We start from the raw sequence: 19,279 nt of genomic DNA on the forward strand, positions 1-19,279 counted from the left end.
TGGCTGATTGTGAACTCTATTAAGATTTCCATCCAGGCCTGCCTGGCTAGGAGGAAAATGGTTGCTATGAGGGTGGTAATGATCAACGAGCAGGAAAAAAATCGAATTCTTGGGAGCACCTATAAAGGATGATGGAAATTCACACAGGAAGTATGTTAACAATCTAGAAGGGATAAAGTAGAAACTAGGTTTCTTCTAAACTTCAGCTGTAACCTGCCCCATTGTAGCCAAGTACAGCAGCACATGTGGAATTCTAAAACAAAGCATTGTTCAAAATCCCTCAGTGCACTAGACACAGTATGATGGGTTAAAACAATGGAACTTTAGCCTAGGCATTCAAATTCCCACCCTTTAACATTTTCACAACAGTGTTTCTTTGGAACCACTGCATCTTCCTAACTTTCCTGCATCCACCGCACCACTTAGAAGATGTTTGAACAGATACTGGAGGTCCCTTCACCTACACCTCAACCCTCAAGAAATAATTGTTCTAAATTATATTAAAGAAGCTAACCTGAATCAGAAAGGATTGTCATTTTCATTCTGAGTCCCTCAGATGAAGGAAAGTTGCTGCAATTCCAGCACCACCAGCAAAAGGTTTTGCTTTGCCATTAAACAAGTGCACAGAAATTCACATCTCTTTTGTAATGCTCCTGAATGGCATTTCAAAATATTTCTCCTTCATTTTATATCTTAAATTTTAACTGAACACTGTGAATTTATTATGAAACTAAATTACGCACCCACAGTAAAGTATTTTCACACGTCAAGACAGACCACTATAAACTTTAAAACCTCCCTCTTCTGCTTTATTGACAGGTAAATTGTTCAAAAATGTTTTCACAATTCAATAATTACAAAGACTTAGACTTACATTAAAAAAGTAAAAACCAGAAACCCCAAAAGCAGTAGTGTCCAGCTCTAATTGAGCCCCCTTTATCAATAATCTGAGAAAAAAGAGCAAGTACTGTCAAACACTTAATGTAACAGGATTAAATGTTGACTAGAACACTCTGTTTAAACTAAATATAAGTGCATGTCCTATACAGTGTTTCAGAAAAGAACATTAGCCATTGGTATATTATCATTAGCCCATTTAAACCAAACTTTAAATAAGTGACATCCAACTGTCATAAAATTGGCACAGAAGGCACACTAGTGTGACAATGACAAACTGGATATGCCAGCCACTGAATTAATTACAAGCTTTTAATGAAACATGGTCACAAATCTTTGATTACTAAGTGTATAATACATGGAAGCATGAGATTAAATATACACGCAAGACATCACCACTGGACGTGGGCCATAGCAAAAATATACAGGAGTGTGTTGTGCATCTTTCTCCATGATCAACACTTGATTAATAATCATGGGGTCTTCATGTATGTGAGGATACAATTAATGAAAAAGCAGCACCCTCGCTTACACATCCTTCATGTTCCACTTTGGTTACCAATAAAATAGACTGATGTTTTAGTATAATACAGTCCCTTAGTTCAAGCAGACGTCAAGGGTAGTGTTCCTGCAAGAATGCTTGCTAGCTAAAAAAAATGTAGTGTATTTTATACTGAAAAACCAAGAGAAACTACATCTCAGAAGAGGATAGCAGGAACTAAGAGTAAAATTTGTTTTCACAGCATTTATTTACTGATGTCTTAAAAGCCCTGACTAATGATCATGAATGATAAGGACTAAAAAGCAGGGTAAGAGTAAAACGTTACTGGTAATAGTCCTATGTACAAGACTAAAAAGTTGGTAGAAAGATAGAAAGACAGTTACGCAGCTGAAATGTAATGGCTAAATGAGTTAAAAGGCCACAAAACTATCACCAACTTTCATTTGACTTCCTGATGATTCTGTTGATGCTGGGAACAACCTATAGCTTTCTATCATTCCCCTAAAGATTTAGGAAACAGTTACAGGAAAAAGGGAAAAGTATATTTATCTGAGGATGTAACTCAACCTGCTTGTATTTCCTATTCAGAGGTCCAAATTCTGTCTAAAAGGATTTCCTGCTAATGAGACATTACATCATTCTATAGAAAAATAGTATTTCTGATACTGCTTAGTAGTAACACCATCAGTACCTCTTCTCTATTTCTTTTTCAGCATAAGAATAAAACTATTTATTGGTGGCCTTTAATCTTACTATGCAATGAAACTGTGATAGCTGTGCAGAAATAAAATGAATGAATCAACCATAACTTAACAGTGAACAATTTTGCATAAAAAGCTTGATCACTAATGTAGTAAAGGATTTTTCTTCATCTCAATATTTTGTATCTACAATCTGGATATATAATTATTCTTGTGCAACACTAGAGATTTAGCATCAGTCTTGGCACTAGCATCTGAGACAGCTTTGCCTTGCTCTCGAATACTCCATGGAGTATTGAATGATCGAAGCTGGAACGGTAGGAGCTGTAGTATTATGCATCACAGGTTGACTGATCCAGTCCATCTAGTGTAAGCTGATTCCTATGTGGAGAATTGGGACTTGGGGGACCGCTTGGATTTGAGCTGTTAGAGGGAGTAGAGTGTTTGGTAGAATCTGAATCAGGCTGTCAAAGAGAAACAAAAAGGATTCAATTTCTTATTTAAAATACTTGACACTCAGAAGCTTTCAAGGCACTTTACAAAAAAATTAAGGTACTACATTCATTTTTACATTAATATACATTACACTCACAAAATGAGGCTTAGGTAGAAGGAATGAGCCAAAGCTAACAGAAGTTAATGTGAATATTTCCATTAGTGCCAATAGGCTTTGGATCAGTCTTCTAAGTGACTTACCAATATAGAATCATAGAATATCAGGGTTGGAAGGGACCTCAGGAGGTCATCTAGTCCAACCCCCTGCTCAAAGCAGGACTAATCCCCAGACAGATTTTTTGCCCCAGTTCCCTAAATGGTCCCCTCAAGGATTGAACTCACAACCCTGGGTATAGCAGGCCAATGCTCAAACCACTGAGCACAAGTAAGTGGTAAAGTCAGGAGTAGAACTTAGGAGTCCCTATTATTACTTTCCTCTCCTCTAGCCACTACAAAGCTTATTTCTATTCAAAGTAATTTAAGATTTTTCAGCAAATTTTTCCCAACTGATTTAAGTGGGCACAAAATAGGATTTGTTTGCACATATCAAACAATTTCATCCAAATACTTTATCAATACACTGAAGAACAGAAATTATAAAATAGCTTACAGGTTGCATAAGCTTTTGGCAAACAATGGCCCTGGCAGCATGAGGAAACCTGTGGGAAGTGTTTTGACTGCATGACAAAATAATCAGAGCATTGCCAAATATCAGGCTGGAAACCCACTGCAGAAATAACAAGTGTTTACAGGAGACTCCTTCCAGTCAATAACTCAGCTAAGACAGCTCTCTCCTATGGTCATTTTCCAGACACCCTACTGATTGTTGGAACTCCGCCTCCAAATCTTAGTCCCCCCTCAGCTGGGAAGTTTCCCACTATTTTGGTGAGTTGTAACCCTTAACAGTACACAAAACTGGCTCATGAAAAGTTTCATAGGAAAACTGCTATCATCGCAGTCTGTTACTTCAGAAAAGGGAATTTAACTTTAGCTCATTGACTGAAAGGTGACACCGGTGAGGACTGCTTTTCACAAGATTTTGCCACTTCTGTGATATACCACCAATAATGGGATTACTCTAACAAGATACACAATTGAGTTCATGCTGTGATAAGGCAGCAAGCTATGGGAAAACAATGATAAAGGTGAAGGGTAGTGTTAGACCCTGATTTTGCATGTGTAATAACCTATTATATTGTAAGTTAAAATTCCTAGGTAATAACCAATGTAAGATTTAACAAAAAAGTAAAAATTAAACACTTTTAAAAATTGAATATATTCCAGTATTTGCACCTACAAACAACAGCAAATATGGAATGTGAGGGGGATCTAGAAAGAATATTGCAATACAACAAGAACTGTAGGTTGTCAGCACCTCTGAAAAAATCAAGACACTTATTCAGATGCCTAAACTTTAGCTACCCAATTCACATTTTTTTGTTTTAGTGCGGCTCATCCAAGGCAACACGAATCAGAGGGAGAGTTGGAATTAGAACTCAGGGCCAAGATCTTCAAAACTGACTAATGATCTTGGGTGCACAACTTGAAACATCTTAAAGAGGCCTGATTTCAGAAAGTAGTGACCACCTGCACTCTGAAAATCAAGTCTTTAAAGATTTCTTAAATTGGACACCCAAAATCACTAGTCACTCTCAAAGATCTTGGCCCTGGAGTTTATCTCCCAGTCACATTTCACTTGCACAGGGCACATAAAAGTATGTGTACAAAGCTTGTAAAAAAAACGGCACTGATGACAATACAGGTGAAAAATCCAATTTCACTAGCCTGGTGAAAGACACTTGAATTTCATGCAGTTTCTACTCCTGTGATGACAGGAAGTATCCACCTGCAATCTCTTTCACCTGCAGGTAAAAACTGGTACATACTGCAAGACCTGTTAAAGGCCTTGTGTGCTAGGTATAATCTTTGCAGAAGGAAATGCAGAATACAATCTTTATCAAAATGTTTCCTCACAGATGCCTACATTTAATCAAAACTACTTTACCTCTTTGTCGAACTCCTGGTCAGTGTCGGACGTACTTCTCAGAGGCATGGCTACTCCCAAATCGCCACCACCTGCAGAACAAAGGCATTTTACACCTCACATTGAAACAATCTAAGCTTTAAATTAGAACAGACCTGCTTGTTTTCAGTCTTACTTGATGAGGGCCATGAAATGTAGGTTTTGCTTCTCTGCTGCTGCCGTGAGAGGTTGGCTGTGGGGGGACATGCTTTTTCGTCTTGGGAGGAAGGTAAGACACTCTGCAGCACAAATCAAACATATCCTTAGTCAGGATCATTCCAATTAAAGCTCCTTTCTCATGACAATTCTAGCATAATTCAACAGCCATGTGTTCAGAACCATTACACAGAATGGTTTGTAGAAACAAAAGCTCAATGCCTCTACTTGACTGCCTCCATACAGTATCAGAAATACACCCCTTTCAAACACCCTCAACGAAACACAAGGAAAGGACTGAGCCCCAAAGCAGCCAGAAGAACTTGGCAGGCGGCAAACCCTTTATACAGAATCAGTGACATCACCAACTGCTGTTTTCCCATCTCTTCCCGCTGGAAGGAAGCATACATTCCCCTTGTCTTGGCTAGCAGACAAGGATGAGAGAGGAATGCTAGGAACTTCAAAATGGAAGGTATAAAAGATAAAGCTGTATCTTCACATCTCATTCTCTTACTTTGTTTTATTTTAGCCGCTGATACCACAGTACATTTGTTAAATCCAAGTACAAAAATAAAGCTGGGAACACTGACTTACAAGCAGGTTAGTCATTATCTTCCAACTGTGTTAGTTTTTGCTCTAGTATTGGCCAAGCGCCACAGCACACCATTCTAGTTCCTAAAGGTTTATAGCTACTCCTACCCTTGCTAAGGAGGCAGAGGAGGGACAGGAAGAGGAAGAAAGCAGAGGGGAGCCTTGCAGTGAGGAATGGCCATTCTGGAGAAAGATTTCTGCAGAGATAGGGCTCATGTGATAGACGTGCTCAAAGCTTGTTGGAGGTGATATCAGAGCAGAGTGACGAGAGGATGAGGGGGAAGGAAACTCATTCTGTTATTTTAACAAAACAAACAAGAAAAGGAAGGGAGAAAGACTGATTATTCACAAAATCCTCTCAAATTCTTGGCAGTGATATTTCTTTCAGCTTTCCATTTTAAAGCCAGCTAACGCTTCCTTGTATAAGGCTTAGAAGCACTATGCATTGTAGGAGCACACATTTCTTGAAACCATAGCTTGAAAGTGCCTAACAGCTCGGAAAGATTTTAAATTTAATGCTGAAACCTTACAGAGTCCATCTGCATAGCTTTTCAGTCCAAAACTGAACACACATGTATCCCTCCCCATTATATTTATTTACCAGTGGGAGATCCATGAGAACTTGCATTCCATCTCCTGGTCCCATATGAGCCACATGGTTGAAATTTGTTGGGTTAGAAATCATTTTTGATCTTAGTTCAGGGTCTCTCAGCATCTCTCTGAAAGAGAAACACTTTATGATTAATATTGTTTCACATTCATAACCTTTCCACTTCAATACGTACAAGCTGCTATGTAGAGATATTAAGCCCTTACCGTCTTTGTTGTAATCTCTCTTCCTCAGGAACCTTGAAGACAAATCTTCTTTTACTTCTGGTTCGAAGCATTTGCTTTTTGCTGTTATCAGAAGTTTCTGGCACACTGAGGACAGCTCCTACTGTAACAACACATAATGCAATTACACACGTACATACCTTCAAATAGTAGAATTTATTTTCCAAAGCATGTTGACTCTGTAAAGCATACACTGCATGTTTGAAAGAAACTAGATTCTTAACAATCTCCAATTTTGTTTTGCTCACGAGGTGGTGATTGTTTCAATCTGACTGGTCATTCTATCCTAATGTCTTTCATTACACCACTCCTGCCCTCCTTCAAGAAGACTAACCTGAAAACTTGTTCTTGAAATATATAAGTCGTGGAGGTTCACAATTAAGGAGATTCAGTGTGCCCTCCGCATTTAATGGTCTGATCTGTTTTAGAGATAAAAGGAGAAAAAATTAACCCAGCTGCAGTGTCCATTGTGAAGGAGTCTCCATTCCAAATCAGAGTTAATTAAATTGTGCAATAGAAGTGAACTACTTACCTTTCGTAGGCCAATTGTCTGAACCCATTCCATAGTGTTAACATCAAAGACATCAATGCCATATTCACTGTACACTGTAACATAGGAAGAATTGCAACCTGGTACAGACAAAAAACAAAAAAGTCAAGGAGTGTTCAACAAGGCTGGAGCTGGCATACATTTGAGCATTGCTGTAACAGTGTTACATTTTCAGCTATAAGAGTAGATTAAAATATCAAATTTTTTAAAGCCATCTCTTAAAAGAAAAAACACTTCTCTGTACAGTTCATGTTATTTTGGTGAAAATAGAGGTTTGCTGTGGCAAATAGCCACCAACCTGCAATTCTTATTATTATTAATTTTGGATACATTTACTACTTTTGACTTCAAATCTTGGTTTAATACTCTCAAGATGCTGTCTACTGTCGGGACAGTAAATGTCAGGAATGTAAATAAGTTATTCTATAGGAAATGAACTGCACTTAACATTCTGTTTAAGGTTACCATGTCTAAGGACGCAGCTTAGTGCATTTTGAAAGTGATGCACTGACTATAACTATACACTGATGACATGCAGTGGAGTCCCCATGTGTGTGGCAAGTCATCAAGTTATGCTGCATACCTTTATGTTCATTTCCTTCCTCCTTCTATTGGAATGATTTACATGTGCATGTTGCTCTACCCAGGTTAATGGACCATACTTCAAGAGCATCAAACCTCACCACTTGCTTTCTCTCTTTTTGAATCCTCTACGTTAGGTGTGTCAAAGAACTTTATTTTAGCTCAGAGAAAAGTAAAAAAGCAATGATCAGGACATCTTAGCACCAACAAGCCTGGGCCTGCTCCTGACAAAAGTTCCTCAGAAAGAACAGCCATTACAGATCACATGGTATTTAGGAGAGAAAAAAAGATGTACTAAGCTGGCAGGATTGCCGCAATAAATCGCAGAGGGTAAAAACCCTAACAGGGACATGGAATTCAACAGGAGTAAATTCCTGCAAAGGAAGTGATGTGTGCTCTTGTAGCTAAAAACGTGATTTCTCTCAAAGGAAGCCTGGTGTAGCTAGATATCATGAATCATGACTTCAGAAGAAAACCTTTCCAGAAATGACGTAGTCAGACAGACACCTGCTCCACTCAAGTTACTGTCTTCATGTGCCCGTCAATGAACTTTGGAAGATAAACATATTCCATCATTAGACGTAACTTCTCCAGTAAGCCATCCCTTAAGGATTGGGTACATTACTAAGGCAGAAAGAACCTTTTCTAGTTTTATGATCTCATGATGGGATAACTAACAGGAAGGGAGAGAAAGGCTTCACCAGTAACACACCAGGACCAAGGCCAGGGGAGTAGGCTGGTGAAAATAACCAAATTTCTTTAGGCAGTTGAGCTTACGGCCTTTCTCCCACAACAATTTGTGTCAATGCCAAACTGAGAATCGAATGTGCAAAAATCATTCTAAAAATGCTTATAATACTAAAAGTAAACAAAAGCCCTCCAACAAACCAGTGCATCTGGTTTGCTGAAACAGAGTTTTAAACTAAATTTGCTGATTACATCCCATCTCTATGCCCTTCTCCAAAAACTCTTATGTACAGAACCAAGTCAGTAAGGCAAGAAAATTGTTTTATTTTAATTCTGAATAGAAACTAACTATTAAGGTTTTGCAGTTTGAGGAATTTTACTATTAGCTGTAGCAGCTAGTTGCCCCATTGGATTAATTCATTATTTAAACAATGGCTCTTTTTTGGTCTTCAATCATTTGGAATATATAGTCATTGCTATTGAAGCTCCAAATAATTTTAGGGCTTACTATAAGCAATCAATGGAATAATGCTTAGAAATCTTTTTTAAGTCACTATGTAGTCCACTAACTCATTTGTGCCTCTTTCAAACCAACAGACCTCAAAATTACAGCAGGCTGGAAAACAGGAGACAATTTTGCATATGTTTGTAAACTTCCTTTTGTTTCAAAAACAATTGATACAAGTTTTATTACCAGCTCTGCCCAAAAGCAATATTTTTCTTGAACCTGTCACCTTCTTTGTTAGTAGTTGAAAACTCTGACCTACAACTCTCAATAGGTACTGGATTTGAAATGCTATAGAGAGTGGCCTGAAGACAAAAGTACTTTAAAACCCATTGGTGGAGCAAAAAAAAGATTTTAGTAAAGAATTTTACAGTTTATGTGGTCTTTTGCTATCCTACATACAGGTTACGCTCTTAACTAATCAGACATGAACGTATTTAAAAGAAAGCATCATCTTGCTTTATATTGTTGTTAATTATTCTGTCTCCTGTGACCAGTAAAAACTGCTTTCCTACAGAATCCAGGAGTTTTCCACAAAATGGTCCCAATGTGGAAGAATTATTGTTCTGTTAACTCATCAAAACTTAAAGCTGTAGAAATTGAAAGACAAAAAAAGCAAAATAGAATACATGCTGATTATTTTTAGACAAGTAAAGCAGCAACAGGGATATGGCAACAGAAAAACATATACATACTACAGGCAACAGGAGTTGCAGGCCACATTAGTTCCTGCATGCGTGACCTTCGACCTTGTGAATCGACGTACACTCCCATATGGCTGAAGCAAAGCAGGTATTCCTCACTACTGAGTTCCACAGCACAAAGGGCATCAAAAGACTGCTGTGAGAGGAACATAAGCGAGGGGTCATTAGGATTTACCAGGTTTATAGATTGTCCATCTCCCTGGATGTTCAACAGAGAGAACCCAGACTGGTAGCCAACACAAAGCTTGTCCTTGAACACTGCCATCCACTGTACATTTCCTGGAGCCTGAATTTCAGTGAATTTTTTATGGAAAGGTTTAGTTCTGTGAATTTCATAACAAAGAACTTGTCGTTTAACTGCCACAAACAAACAAGTCAAAGAGCTTTTCTTCAGTGTTCCAGTTATAATCAACTGGCAGCCTTTAGTTTCTGGAAGTTTCATGTCAAAGTTGCTTTCTGATCCATCCAGGGAGGCCCATGGGTACAGGTGAACATGATGGTTCCTGCCACAGATGAGGATAATAATTTTCTCTTTGGGAGCAAGCTCAATCTGGTACACCTTCTTACAGTCAGCAACTCGGACTATCACTACAATTAGAACAAAAGCCACCATGAGTAAATGACAGGAGTATATGCAGGCCTGGAAGTATTACACAGTAATCAGAAATTTAGACTTATGCACACATCCACTAGAAAGGGACACCAGGCCCTGGCTCCAGGCTCTCCTTGCCAATTCTTAAACACACAACCAAGAAATAAACCACTCCAGTAGCGCCCTTCAACTTTTCAACCATGAAGTCACATAGCTCCAGCAACCCTCAGCAGCAAAAAACATATGTAAGGTCTGTAAGATCTCCCTCCAGAGCCTTCACATTCCCTCACAGGTAGGGGAAAACAAACATGCCTTGTGTGTGACTGTACGGATGCCTGTTAATGACTCTACCCCCAGAGAAAAAACATTTACACCTTTAATAAATAAAGAAGAGAGATGGGAAAGGGGGGGAGAAATCATTTTTTTAGAATGCCAAAGACAGGAAAACTCAGAGTATTGTGATATTAGACAATAGTTCTTTGACTAAAGTGCAGAAATTGGATAGTAGAGAGAACTAAAAAAATTTAAGAGTGAAAAATCAGCAACTGCATAATAGTGACTGACTCTAGCAAAGTGTTCAGTATTTCATGAGGTTTAAATAGGCCAGACCAAGCAATTATGAAATATGGAACATTAATATATTAATATTTCATAGTAATGTACATGTTATCTTATAAAACTTCAATCAATATCAGTTTTAAATGTTTTCACTAGTAATAAAGTAAGTAAATAATATTTATAAAAAAATTTTTTTTTTAAAAAAATCCTCCTTTGGAGTTTGTACAGTGATTGGTAAAGTAGTCTGGCAAGATATCTGGTTCTACAAATACTCCCCAAAACCTTAGGATTTTGGACCACACAAAATCAAATGTCCTTGTAGATTTTGCCCCACTGGCACAGAACACAATATATTTGCAGAAATGTTCTAAGAGGTAGGTAGTAATTTCAGAGTTAACCAAGTCTTGCCACAAATAAAATGTAACTTTTGCTTGTTGTCCAAGCCTAGCTCTCATATTTTAAGTTTAATGTACACGTAAGCTGTTTACAGATATTTTGGTCAGAGCCATTAGATATAACCAGATGTCAATGAATTTGCATTAAAAATAACAGCTGCTGTGAAAAAAAGGATGAGAAAATTACTACATATAAAAACATTTCAGTAAAATCCAGGAACTTGCCATAGCACACAGTACAAACATTTAATGCTTACATAGTTTTAATTTGCTGAAAAACTAAGGTGGTATAATATTCCTATTCTGTACTACTTGTGATAATTAAGTGTACTAGAGGACCACTTTTAAATACTTTTTAATGAAATGAGTATGCAAATTACATATGTAACTTTACTCATGTAAACAGTCATATACTGAAGTCAATGGGATTACTCGCGAGTCAAATTATGTTCGTACTTAAGTGTTTACAGGATATATAGATATAGGGAGTATAATGAAAAGAGCAGTATTTAATACCACTAAGAATGGGTTCTAAATAAATCTTATTTCACAGGCTATAAAACAGTTCCTCAAGCAGTGAAAATTAAGAAATCTGTTCATATACCATCAAGACCATTGCCAATTGCTGTCATTATGTAATATATAAAATTGGATGAGAACAAAATGTTCAAGCATTTCTTTTTCCAGGAAGTAGAACCACCATCTTTTGGAGAGAGAGCTAGAATAAATTGTTGTATATTTCCCACTTTTCCTTTTTAAAACATTTTACACAATTCCACAGTGTATGTACTATGTCAGTAATTTCTTATAATACATCTTTGGCAGTAGTTTTTATTCAATGTGTTTCTATTAAATGTGTTTAAATCCGATAAAAATAATGAATGAAGAAATAATGTACTGTACATTTTGTATTTATTGCTATATTTTCTGTCAAAGCATAATTCTTGCAATACTGCAAACTGAGTATTAAATAATTTACAGATTAAGTTGTATTAGAAAGAGGAAATTAGATTTTGGATTGCCAGAGGGATTTAAGAACATCATTTACTGTATGATATCATCATTGGTGACCTGCTTCTTGACACTGTAATTAAAGTACTATAAAAGGAGGTAATTAAAGACCTGTCCCTCAGGGAGTTTCAGGACACTACTGTGGCACACCCAGTCTTTACATTTTTCTAAACTATTAAAAACTGTGCCTCTGTATCTTTTAAATCTGCACAACTGCATATCATGGTCTCCAACACCACTTAATTCCTCCATAGCTTTTAGCCAACTGGCTTTGAAGGGGTGGTTAGCTACTATTGTGAGATTAAATAGAAACAGACCTACCACATAGTTAAGGCTGTAAGATCTTACTGGACCACAAAAGCGAGATGTAATATCACCTATCTTTCTGGTAGGAGAGTATCAGTCTTGTACCAGTTGTATATAATGACAGAGAAAACAAAAGGGCCTAAAAATTACTTAGGGTGTTGTGGAAGATGGAAAAATGCAAGTGGCGGTAAATTAACTTTTAGCATGTATCCCTCCCCAGAAGGATATTTTGTCTAACACATATAATTCAATTTATTAACTAATCTGTTCTGAGCATAGACATCACTTGCAATACTTCACAGCATAACGAGGTAAATATAACACTGCCATGATTCTATCTCACAGCCTTACCACTGAACTATTTGTGCTTTGCAGTTTTATGGAAAAGGGGTAGATATCAGGATTACTTACCACTGAGAAGTCACCATGTTCATTTCCATTAGTAACCCTCTTAGTTCACCTGCCTTCCCTGCTGGACTAAGGTACACTTCCTCCCTGTTTTGTGTGTGTGTCTATCTTGTCTCTGGAAAATCAGGTTGCAGGGAGAAAACACCTCCACTTCCTTAATATACTAGCTGTGATGGCTGGCAATTAAGGGCTAAACCCCAACTCTGCCTGGAGTAAGGCTGCGCAGGATCTCACTGAATGGCCAAGTAGTAGTCCTCTTTCCACTGTGTTGCTTAGGGTCGACTGTGTACGTCTGCTGCTAGCCCTGGCAACCAGAACTCCAGGAAAGGTCAGAAACAGCCTGGGCCAAATCCACTTGCTGCTACCAGTGAAAGAGGAAAGTGGAGGACAGCCCTTAGAATGAGGAGGAGGAGGAGTGGCAGAGAGGGGCTCTGAGTAAGAAGCTGATGGGGAACTTCTGTGCAAGGAAGGAGAGGCAGATAAGAATAGTAGGCAAGGAGAGGTCCAGCACCTACAGATTCAAAACTTTTTGACTGCCAGCCACCATCATAGACTGGAATGTTAAGTCAGTGGCAGCAGCAATCAAACTTCTTTTTATTGTGAGGCAGGAAAAAAAATGGAAGAACATTCAAAAGGCATGAATAATAGGAAGCCTCACAAACCTAACAACAGTATTAAACATGCTAGCAAAAATATAAACAGCAACATCCTAACATCCTGTTATATTCCAGTCTAAGTTATGAATGTGCAGGTTGGAACAAATCAGCCTCCAGGCTAACTTATTGAAGTTACCAGTTTTCTCTCAATTCATCCTAAATAAACCATGTATTTTTCTTCAATGAGTCGCTGGCTATTCATTGCACAAACACTAGTGCTGTGTGCTCTGAGTCCTGGAGCTTCAGGTGACGTTTGTGTCACCTATTATGCCCAGTGCGTTGGCCCCTTAATTTTAGGCAGCCAGCTAAATATAATGGTAATAACCAAATTAGTGTTTAAACCTCACATTAAAATTTCCATCTTTTGTCAGTTAACTGTGTGCTGGTATAAACTACCCATGAAGGGCTATTATGTAATCTATATTAAAACAGCACTAAAATTTATGGAGATCATTATTCATTATGCAATTACTGTAAACATGGAGATCTAACTTACCATCACGGGTCACCTCTACCACATACAGTCCTTCTTCTGAACCAATTGCTATTCTATCTCGATCTAAACAAGAGGGAAAGGAAAAAACAGATATGAATCCAAGTACGTATAACGTTAACTTTAAAACTACGCTTGTTCTCTTTGAAAGACATTGGAAAATGTTCAAAGACCAATAGCTGAAATAGCCTTGCAGAAAATAATTTTAAAATAGTTATGTGATGTAAGTTTATGCTTTATTTGAGACAAAGAACACAATGTGTTAACTATTTTGCTCAAGAAAATAAGCAAAACAATAAGTACAAACAAATGGTATAGGGCTTTTCTTTAACCACACTTTTTCCCCGCTAGTGAAATCAAAATTATGTAAGTGCTTCTTACTGCAAACAGAGTTAGTATTTTGAAGGGAAAATTAAGATTAGTGTTTTAAAAAATGTTTCACACCATCAAACTTCTGTGGGAAGAGATTCAGCTGAGGAATTTATTTAAGGTGTCGGCACATTCAAAATTGTAGTTCACCTTAAAGTTATAGAAGTGCACGCAGTTAAATGTAAGGTTAAAGTGGACATACCTACAATAGCAGCAGCTAAACTTGTTTTAATAAGAGGCAGTGTACTGTCATAGGCTTCTTGTGGAATATGTACAACTTGGTTTTTAAGTCTGTTTTTCTGCAGGATAGATTGCAACCCTTCCAGGATTCCAACCCATTTTCTCTTTTCATTCTCATTTTCTGTCAGGATTAGTAGTGAACAGGTCTTTGAAGGGAAGCCTAAGAGAGAAGCTGTCACCTTAACAGCCAGAGAAAACAAAATTAACACCTATGCAACAAACACATTCTCTATATAAAGCAGGGGTAGCCAAACTCTTTTTTGTGGCTCTTTTACACTTGAAGTTTGGCTCACAGAGCCCCCCTCCCCACCCCAGTCTCTGCCTACCAGAGCTTGGGGCTTCTGCCCTGTGACAGGGTGGTGGTGCTAGGTGGTTCTGCCAGAGATGATTGGTGCCTGCTGTGTGGGGGGTGGTGGTGGAGGGGGGCACAATCTAAAGGTTCCCCCAGTAGCTTGAGTCACCCTCCTGGGCATTCCCCTCCTCTTATTCTCACCGGCCTCTACCTGCATCTCCCAGTTGTTAGTTCCACATGCAGGGAGAGGCATTGGCAAACAGCTGGGAGTTGCAGGGAGGGGTTGCTACTTTAGCTCGGTGGGGAAAAGCAGCAGCAAAAGCAGTGGCTCTCCCTGCAGCTCTCAGCTGTTTGCCAATGCCTCTCCCCACAAGCAGCCCACTGGCTCCAGCAGCTGCCATGCAGTAAGGTGGCCGGATTATACTATGTGACCAAGTGGCGCCAGCAAATCCTGGGAAAAATCAGGGGGAGGGAGGGGGAATGTGACCCCGCCTCACGCCTGCAGAGGTTGAAGCCCCAAGCCCTGGCAGGCGCACCCCAACTCTCAAACTTCTGAAGATTGTCGTATGTGGCTTGGAGGATCACTAAGTTTGGCCACCCTGATACTATACAAAAACGGAACTTTACTTATAAGGGTTCTATAAGTATCAGCTTCAAGATGTATGTAAATGGTATATAACACAGTATGCATCTTATATGCTACACGGAGCACCATCATACCTACTTTTTCAAACAACGCAATCTACAGTGATAATATTCAAGGCTTTCACACATTTAGTTAATGAATTTTGATCCATAGATATGAACCTGCCCCCCAAAATCTACATTCTATTCCCCAAATGATCTATTTTAAGGCATGCTAGTAATGGAAACTTGTCTTTCCTGTACTGGAATCACAGTAGCATACAATAATTCTTCCTGAAACACACACCTTTAATTCTCAATTGATTTTTATTGAAAAATGAAACCTTTCTGTATGTTGAAAAAGACGTATTTAAATTGCTATGAACTGTGCTGAACTTCCACAATTTTGTTGCTTACTGGTATACAGTATTTACAATATACTTAACCGGACTGAAAGAATAAGTAACTTATTTCTGGATGAAAAGTTATGGGAGCCAAGTCTCCAGCCCGGACATCTATATTGCAATTTTATAGCCCTGCAGCTTGAGCCCTGTGAGCCCACGTCAGCTAACGTGGGCCAGCCATTGGTGTTTTATTGCAGTGTAGACATACCCTGTGGGGCCGTGGCCAGGTTCTCTGTATTATTGGCAGAAATGACCACAGACTCAAATTTGTGGGGTTCCAAAATCATGCCCACATCAGAACCTAGGTTAAAGACTAGTTTTCCTTTTGAAAAGTTTCAGCCACTAGTTATCCAAAGTTTCCCCCCAAAATCTGCTACCCTGCAACTGCAAAGATGCTACTCATTACTTTGCTAGGACATCTGCTTGTCAAGATCATAATAAAAGCGGTCTTCCAGCCACTACAATGGATGCCACAGACATGGCAGAAAAAGAGGGTATTTACCAGTAACTGGAGGTTCTTAGAGATATGCAGTCCTTATTTGTATTCCACACGTGGGTGCGCATGCATGCCACGTGCCTGAGTCCTGAAGTGTTTCTAAGCAGTGTCCATTGACCTGCATGCATGCAGTGCATCCCCTTGTGCTCGCAGCTGAGGGTATAGACAGCAGTTTGGGTTGATGCCTCTCCAGTCTCCCTCTTACCATTGTGCAGTCCAGTGCACAGCAGAGGGGATGGAGGGAGGGTAGTGAAAAAACAAAGAGGGACCATACATCTCAAATAAGCTCCGGTTACTGGTAAGTAACCTCCTCTCCTTCTTTGAGTGATGGTCCCTCTATATATTCCACATGTGGATGATTTGTGAGCAATGGCTAGTGTGGAGGTGAGTACAAGGATGTGACAGGAAGTGCAGTCTGCAGTACAGCTTGGCCCACAGCTGCATCTGTAGCCACCTCTTGTGCAATGGTGTAGTGGGTTGTGAATGTGTGGACAGAGTGCTAGCTTGTTGCATGACAGGTGTCTTGCCATGAGACATTTGTGATGCAGGTTGATATGGCTGCTTGTGCTTGCTTAGAGTGCGCTGTGACTATCCGGTGGGGTAAGCTGGATTGCATGTAGCATTTGCAGATGCATCTGGGGATTCATTGGGAGGAGAGGGCTTGGCCCTTGGATCGTTTGGCAATGGTCACAAATAACTTCAGTGATGTGCGAAATAAGCGAGTCCTGTCGAGGTAGAATGCCAGTGCATGATGGACATTGAGGAAGTGCAGGACTCTGTTCATGTGGGAAGCATGTGGTTTGGGGTGGAAAAGTGGTAAGTGGATGCACTGATTTAGGGAACTCTGACACTACCTTTGGGAGGAATTTAGAGTGTAGTCATGAGGACGCTTTGTCCTTGTGGAATACAGTGGCGGGTAGGGAGAGGGAGGACAACGAGAGAAAGGCAATGAGCACAGCCTGTGGGCCAGTATAGAGCTGAAGGCGAGACCTGACATTTTGAGAGCAAGAAGGTAGTCAAGGATGATTGGTATAGATGTTGCACAAAGTGAGTAGTGATTGTGGTGAACCCATAACATGAAGCGTCTTCAGTTAGCTTGGTAGTAGGTCCTGGTGGATGCTCTCCTGCTCTGGTTGAGAATGTGGTGTACCAGGGTGGAGCATGCCGTTACCCTTGAGCTCCATCCACTTACCAGGCCGTGAGGTGAAGAGGGGCAGGACTGAGATGCTGGATCTGGCCCTGATCTTGTGTGAGGAGATCCAGGGTGCTTGGAGGCAGAGCGGTGTGTGTGTGTGGAGAGTCTGAGGAGCTTCGTGAACCGGAACCGACGGGGCCAGAACGGGGCTATGAGTACCACAGTGACCCACAATGATCTTGCATAGCACATGTGGTAGGAGGGGAATGGAGGGAAAAGGCATAGTGGAGGTCCCGTCAGGGGAGGAGGCAGGTGTCGCCTTGCAAGTTCTTCCCTATTGTTCCCCTGCAACAATAAAGGGGCAGCTTTTGACTCTCACGAGTGGCAAAAAGTTCCGACCGAGGGATGCTCCATTTGTCAAAGAGGTGCCACAGCATGGCATTGTGTAGCTCCCACTTGTGACCGAAGTAGAGAGTCCGGCTGACGACGTTGGCCAGGGAATTCTGGGTGCCTGGGCGATACATGTCTTGGTGCTTGATGAGCCAGTTCCAAAAGGTGGATGGATTCAGAGCAGAGGGAGGGAGACTTGGTGCTGCCCTGCTTGTTGATGTACACAACCATTGCAATGTTGTCAAAGAGAGCAGTTTAATGTGGGGAGACTGGATGAGCAGCAGAGTGCTTGATATGAGAAATGGACTGCCCATGGTTACAGCATGTTTATGTGCATCCTGGCTTCCCATGATGTCCACATTCCCTAGGCTGTATGAGTGTCCAAATGAGCTCCCCAACCTGCCAGGAAGATGTCTGTTGTGATGACAGCCACTGAGATGGGAGGGATGAAGGGAGTGCGACCATGAACTTTGAAGGATCGGTCCACCATGTGTAGGAGGCCAGCGCTATCTGGGGAACTATGACCCTGACCTGCATATGGTCCGTGTTGGGTCTGTAGACAGAGAGGAGCCACATCTGGAGGCAATGCATGTGCAGATGTGTGTGCGATGTTACATAGGTGCAGGCTGCCATATGGCCAAGGAGAGAGAGAGAGAGACAGGCAGACTGCTTGCGATAATGGTTGTCAGTGTTGCAAATCGGAACCTGCCAGAAGAAAGGCCTTTGCCATGCTGGAGTTGAGCTGTGCTCCAATAAAGTGGACCGTCTGTGTAAGTATCGACACCGATTTTTCCTCACTGATGCAAATACCTAGAGATGCCAGAAGAATGCAAAGGGTAAGGACGACGGGGGTGACTTCTTGTTGCAGTAACATCACAAGGAGCCAGTCGTCTAGGTAGAAATACGTCAAGTAGCTGAGGCACTGCGTTTGGACAGCCATCATGGCAAAGTCTTTGTGAACACTTGCAGAGCCGTTGCTATGCTGAAAGGGAGGACCTGGAATTGGTAGTGATGGTGACCTATCGGAAAAATGGAGAAACTTGCAGTGGGTTGGGTGAATGTTCACATGGAAGCAGGCATTCTTCATGCCGAGAGCCGCAAACCAAGCTCCCTCGGGGAGGGATGGGATAATCAATGCCAGCGTCACCATATAGAATTTGAACTTTCTGATAAAGGGTGTTCAACACCTGAAGATCGAGAATGGGGTGGTGCCCTCCCTCATCCTGAAGAGGGGAGAAGTATGGGGAGTAGAAGCCTCATCCTGTGTAGTGGGGTGGGACATGCTCTATGCTCCCTTGAGGAGGAGAGCATTCACATGTGTTGATGAGAAGGGACTCCAAGGGGGAAAATGATTGGGGGGTGAGAGGGTGCAGAATGAGAGAAATTCTATGCAGTATCCATGCTGGATGATCTCCAGTACCCAACTGTCCGTGGTGGTCTTACCCCAATTGTGGGCAAATAGGGCAAAATCGCTCCCAAAGACAATATGGGGTGCCCTAAGTGGCATAGGGGGAGGTTCATGGGTCTCGACTGCCACGTCAAAACTGAGGTCTTGGCTCCTTTGACTGCATCTTTTCCTGAGCACCATTAGGGACAAATCTAGCTCCTAGGGAAATGTTTTCTAATAGGCCTGGGAAAGGAGTCTTTTTGGATATTGCCCTTGAAACAGAAACTATAACTAAC

General features: G+C 40.5%; 1 protein-coding gene across 5 annotated transcripts in view; it reads right to left on the reverse strand.

Annotated features, from left to right (window-relative positions):
- Positions 1-784: 784 nt before the first annotated feature.
- Positions 785-19,279, reverse strand: part of CDC42BPB (CDC42 binding protein kinase beta) — a 120,975-nt gene continuing 102,480 nt past the window's right edge. For 4 of the 5 annotated variants that reach the window (XM_075065696.1, XM_032771630.2, XM_032771628.2 and 1 more), the window contains 10 exons: positions 14,218-14,434; positions 13,650-13,712; positions 9,219-9,815; positions 6,732-6,829; positions 6,534-6,618; positions 6,182-6,302; positions 5,967-6,084; positions 4,755-4,857; positions 4,601-4,671; positions 785-2,564 (listed from right to left, as the gene is read on the reverse strand). In XM_075065696.1, coding sequence (XP_074921797.1) covers positions 2,433-2,564; positions 4,601-4,671; positions 4,755-4,857; positions 5,967-6,084; positions 6,182-6,302; positions 6,534-6,618; positions 6,732-6,829; positions 9,219-9,815; positions 13,650-13,712; positions 14,218-14,434 — 1,605 coding nt within the window. In that variant the 3' untranslated portion in view covers positions 785-2,432. Of the gene's footprint in view, positions 2,565-4,600; positions 4,672-4,754; positions 4,858-5,966; positions 6,085-6,181; positions 6,303-6,533; positions 6,619-6,731; positions 6,830-9,218; positions 9,816-13,649; positions 13,713-14,217; positions 14,435-19,279 lie in introns of those variants that run through there. The other variant, XR_004372461.2, reaches the window with a different exon arrangement.

The sequence above is a fragment of the Chelonoidis abingdonii genome, chromosome 4 (genome assembly GCF_003597395.2).
Source record: "Chelonoidis abingdonii isolate Lonesome George chromosome 4, CheloAbing_2.0, whole genome shotgun sequence".
NCBI lineage: Eukaryota > Metazoa > Chordata > Testudines > Testudinidae > Chelonoidis > Chelonoidis abingdonii.